The 4,660-nt window shown below is 45.3% G+C and overlaps 1 protein-coding gene across 1 annotated transcript in view; it reads left to right on the top strand.

Moving 5' to 3' along the window:
• The window catches only part of Mylk3 (myosin light chain kinase 3), a 54,839-nt gene that overhangs the window by 48,026 nt on the left and 2,153 nt on the right, over window positions 1-4,660 (top strand). The window contains exons 11-12 of the mRNA XM_055621221.1: window positions 852-1,004; window positions 2,379-2,511. Coding sequence (XP_055477196.1) covers window positions 852-1,004; window positions 2,379-2,511 — 286 coding nt within the window. The remainder of the gene's footprint in view (window positions 1-851; window positions 1,005-2,378; window positions 2,512-4,660) is intronic.

Here is a 4,660-nt window from a genome sequence, read left to right as displayed (position 1 = left end):
ACACAGATGTTTACATTATTATTCATGACAGTAGCAAAATTACAGTTATGAAGCAGCAGTAAATTCATGGTTGGGGGTCACCGACACAAGAAGCTGTACTAGAGAGTCACGTTAGTGAAAGACCCCAGCCTCACCCTAAGTTAAACATAGCTAACGCCATTTTGTGAGACACCACTGTTTTGTAAAACTCTGAAGGCCAGATGAGAAACTGAAAAATTACTAAGAAACCCAGCTGTGTCACCCACTTGGGATATCTGCGGTCAGGCTGCCCCAGTCGAACTAAAAACAGTTTGTATTAATCACCCTCATGGATATCTGTGAGACTGTTCCAGTTAAGATAAGGGTCCTAAGAAAAACAACAGGTGGTGGGCCACGTCAAGGGGTCATCATAGCCCCCTTGACCACCCAGTTCCTGGAATCTTGGTGCCCCTGCCAAACTTTGACGCAAATTGTGGTCTCGTGTAAACGTACCAATCAGCCCCCTGTAACCATGCTTCTCGCTTCTGTACCAGTGCTTCTGCTCTAAAACCTTATAAAAACCCCAGCTTCCTACCTGGGGGGCGCGGAAGTCTCCCGAATGACTTTTCGCCCCGGGTACCCGTGTATCAAAATAAAAGCCTCTTGCTGTTTGCATCCGAATGGCCTCGTTGATCCTTGGGAGGGGGTCTCTCTGACGGAAGATACCCTCCGGGGATCTTTCAGTTAGGAAAGCTGAGAACCTCTGCTGTAGGAATAAGGAAAGGGTCGCATATGATAGGCGTTCAGAGCACCCTTTCCCCCCACCCCTCCTGCGTGTGAGCATGTGACCGCTGAGCTTGTGCTGCACTCACTGTCCTTTCTCTCCCCCAAAGGCTCAGCGGTCTGTCCCCATTTCTGGGAGAAACAGATGCAGAGACCATGAATTTTATTGTGAACTGCAGCTGGGATTTCGATGCTGATACCTTCAAAGGGCTGTCAGAGGAAGCCAAGGACTTTGTTTCCCGGTTGCTCATCAAAGAGAAGAGGTATTTTTAGTTGCTGGTCACTATAATGGGTCCTGATCTGTGCGCTGGCTGAATCCTTTCGTCCTGTGGGATTTCTTAGTCTGTTGTGTGGAACATTAAAAGGAACAGCAGCAGGACAAAGGAAATTAGTTTAAAAACAGCTAGGCTAGACAGTCTTAGAGTTATGTTACAAACATGTCCTATTTCTAAGTTATCACTTATAATAAGCTAACATTGGAAAGAGTTGAGATGTGTGGGTGTCATCCCTCGGAGTACAGGTCCGAGGGAATGCTTCATTTCTTGGTCACTGAGGCCTTCTTAGACTTCAAAAGTGTCTTAGGGTGACTGTGAATGTGACAGATCACCATGACCAACAGCAACCTGGGGAAGAAAGGGTTTATTTCATGCACAGTTCTTCATTGTAAAGCAGTGAGGGCAGGAACTCAAGCGAGGCGGGAACCTGGAGGCAGGAGCTGACACAGAGGCCGTGGAGGGGTGCTGCTCCCTGGTTTGCTCAGCCTGCTTTTTTACAGAGCCCAGACATGGCACCACCCACAGAGGACTGGGCCCACCCACATCATGCTAATCAAGAAAATGCCCTCCAGCTTGTCTGCAGTTTCTCATTCGAGGTTCCCTCCTCTCAGGTGACCCTAGCTTGTTTCAAGTTGACTTAAAACTAGCTGGCACAAACAGCTTTATCAACGTCAGAAACTGAGCCTGTTGAGTTTTTTTGTTTTTTGTTTTTATACTCAGACATAAAAGAGTTGAAAATAACCACTGACAACAAAAGGATACCCCAGGGCGGGGCAGTGGTGACACACGCTCGTAATCCCAGCACTCAGGAGGCAGAGGAAGGTGGATCTCTCTAAGTTCGAGGCCAGCCTGGTTTACAGAGTGAGCCCAGGACAACCAGGGCTACACAGAGAAACCCTGTCTTGAAAAACAAAACTCTTGAGAAAGGCTCAAGAGTTCAGGGTTTAGGACAGCTCTGCTCTCTGATCTTCAGAGTTTCTTACTTTCTGAGTGAGAGAAGCCACACTGTAACTAGGTGAGCCGAAGGATGCTTTACTCTGCCAGGCTTTGTTCAAGCATCGTGTTTTCCTAAGAGCAATCCCAGTCACAGCTTGCCTTCCATGGTTCTGCCTCAGCCTCAGCGTCTCATCCCTCCGTGGGCTGTGTGGTTAGTCACCGGCAACCTTCTGTGGAGGTCAGGAAACTGACAGCTTACTGGCTTTTGTAAGGAGGGGAGTTTGGGGAATGTGGCACGAATATGCCTAAATAATGAACTTTTTTCCATCAACTCAGACTTCCTACCCAACAGGACAGGCTTTTAGACAGCTCACAAAGGCAAGCGTAACTCAAATTCAATGTTTCTACCGCTGTTTGACTCCACAGCTGCAGGATGAGTGCCACACAGTGCCTGAAACACGAGTGGTTAAATCACCTCCCTGCCAAAGCCTCAGGCTCCAACATTCGTCTCAGGTCCCAACTATTGCTGCAGAAATATATGGCCCAGAGCAAATGGAAGGTATTTTGTTTTTCCTACAGTAAAAGTTGTCTTTTGAAAGAATTACAGCCACGATTTTACTCATACATGGATTCTAAATATAAGGATTATTTAAAAGGAAGATTTCTCTCTCATGTCATAGCTGCTAGCTTGATTAAAAGATGCCATGGGGCTGGGCATGATGGTTCGTGCCTTTAATTCCAGCACTCTGAGAGGCAGGGGCAGGGGCAGGGGCAGGGGCAGGGGCAGGGGCAGGGGCAGGGGCAGGGGCAGGCAGAGATCGTTATGAGTTCAAGGTTAGCCTCGTCTACACACCCAGTTCCAGGACAGCCAGAGCTATATAATGAGACTAGGTTCCAAGAAACAAACAAAATGCCTTCAGAAATGCCAAAGAAAACAGAATGCCACAGAAACAAAATGCCACAGAAATCAGTGGCATTAAAGTGATACAGTCCGTATTTATCTGAATTCTTGATGTACTGGGATGAAACTGAGCATATATTGTCAGTGTTGACAGTAAGGAGGATCCTGGCTTAGCTGTGCGTAGCTTGGAGCATGATTCCATCATAGTTTAGAAAGTGAGATGGGAAAGCTATTTAAGCGTCAAAGCTTTTAGATGTTCACCATGGATTTCTTTGGTATCACCAACATAGAACCTATCTTTTCTTCTTCTTCTTCTTCTTCTTCTTCTTCTTCTTCTTCTTCTTCTTCTTCTTCTTCTTCTTCTTCTTCTTCTTCTTTTCTTTTTTTTTCTTTTCTTTTCTTTTCTCTTCTCTTCTTTGCTTTTTGCTTTTTTCAAATAAGGTTTCTCTGTGTAACAGAGCCCTGGCTGGCCTGGACTAGTTTTGTAGACCATGCTGGCCTCACAGAGATCCACCTGCCTTTGCCTCCCAAGTGCTGGGATTAAAGGTAGGAGCCACCACATCCAGCATCACAAAACCTATCATAACAGCAATTGGGTTTTTTTTGTTTGTTTGTTTTTGTTTTTGTTTTAAACTAGCTTTCTAAAATTTTGGTGTTGACTTAGATCCCCATGGGGGAAAATCAAAAGGATTTTCTGCTAGACTTGTAATGTCAGGTTCATGGGACCCTCAGAGACCACCAGGAGACAACTCGATGCAGTAGCAAGAGAGCTTTATTATGCGAGCGATCGCACTCAGGACCCAAGTCTCACTGATGCAGCAGTAGAGAAGTGAGACCCCGAGCTCTGAGTGAGCAGGATTTTTAAAGGGAAAGTCTGTGAGCAGGGGGTTTACATGGCAGCAAGCAGGGGGGCATGTTTCTATGACAGCAAGCAGGGGGCCCATGTCTTGATGCTACAGGATTAGGTAAAAGTCAGAGGGGCGAGGTGACCTTCTCTGAGGCACGTAATCACAATGCCATTCTTCTAAACTATATCTGAAACATTGGGGAGAATTTTTCCACCCGATTCCCAACTGATTCTCATTGATTATTGCCAGGGAGATTGTCTCTATTTTCTATGAAGCATTTATTCTGTAATATTTTCTGGAGGCTGTTGCTAGGAGAGTTAATTTTGTTTTCTGCCAAGTGTACATTCTGTGATATTTCCTGGTACTTGAATTCAGCTCCCAGTCAAGATGGCTCCTTATTTCAAAATGGAGTTATACCCAGGCTAACTTAAACTCTTCAGGCTCAGAATGTACTCAGTGTTTGTGAGGCTCCTAGTTCAAACCTTAGCATAAAAAACAAAATAAAACAAAACAACAACAACAACAACAAAACAAAAAACCCTCAACATCCAACAAACAAACAAATAAGCAATAAGATGTCCCCACATAACCCCTTCCTCAACTCAGAAACAGGCAATGTAAACAAAACCCCTTTCCTTGGGAGCCAGTACTTAAGCATAAATGTGCACACAGCCATGTGAGGCAGACATTTCATGCCACTTCAGTGGTGTAGGACAGCCTTTTTTCTTTTCCATGCCATCTGTTTTTGTTTGTTTTTGAGAAAGGATTTCTCTGTGTAGCCTAGGCTGTCCTGGACTCATTTCATAGACCAGGCTAGTCTCGAACTTGGAGAGATCCACCTGTCTATGCCTCCCTGAGTGCTGGGATCACAGGTGAGGGACATCATGCCTTGCTTGCCATCTGTTCTTTTCTTTTCTTTCTTTCTTTCTTTCTTTCTTTCTTTCTTTCTTTCTTTCTTT

The sequence above is a fragment of the Psammomys obesus genome, unplaced genomic scaffold (assembly GCF_907164565.1).
Source record: "Psammomys obesus unplaced genomic scaffold, mPsaObe1.curated_primary_1811, whole genome shotgun sequence".
NCBI lineage: Eukaryota > Metazoa > Chordata > Mammalia > Rodentia > Muridae > Psammomys > Psammomys obesus.
Note: the sequence above shows the minus strand (reverse complement) of the source record. Positions and strands in the feature narration are given on the sequence as shown.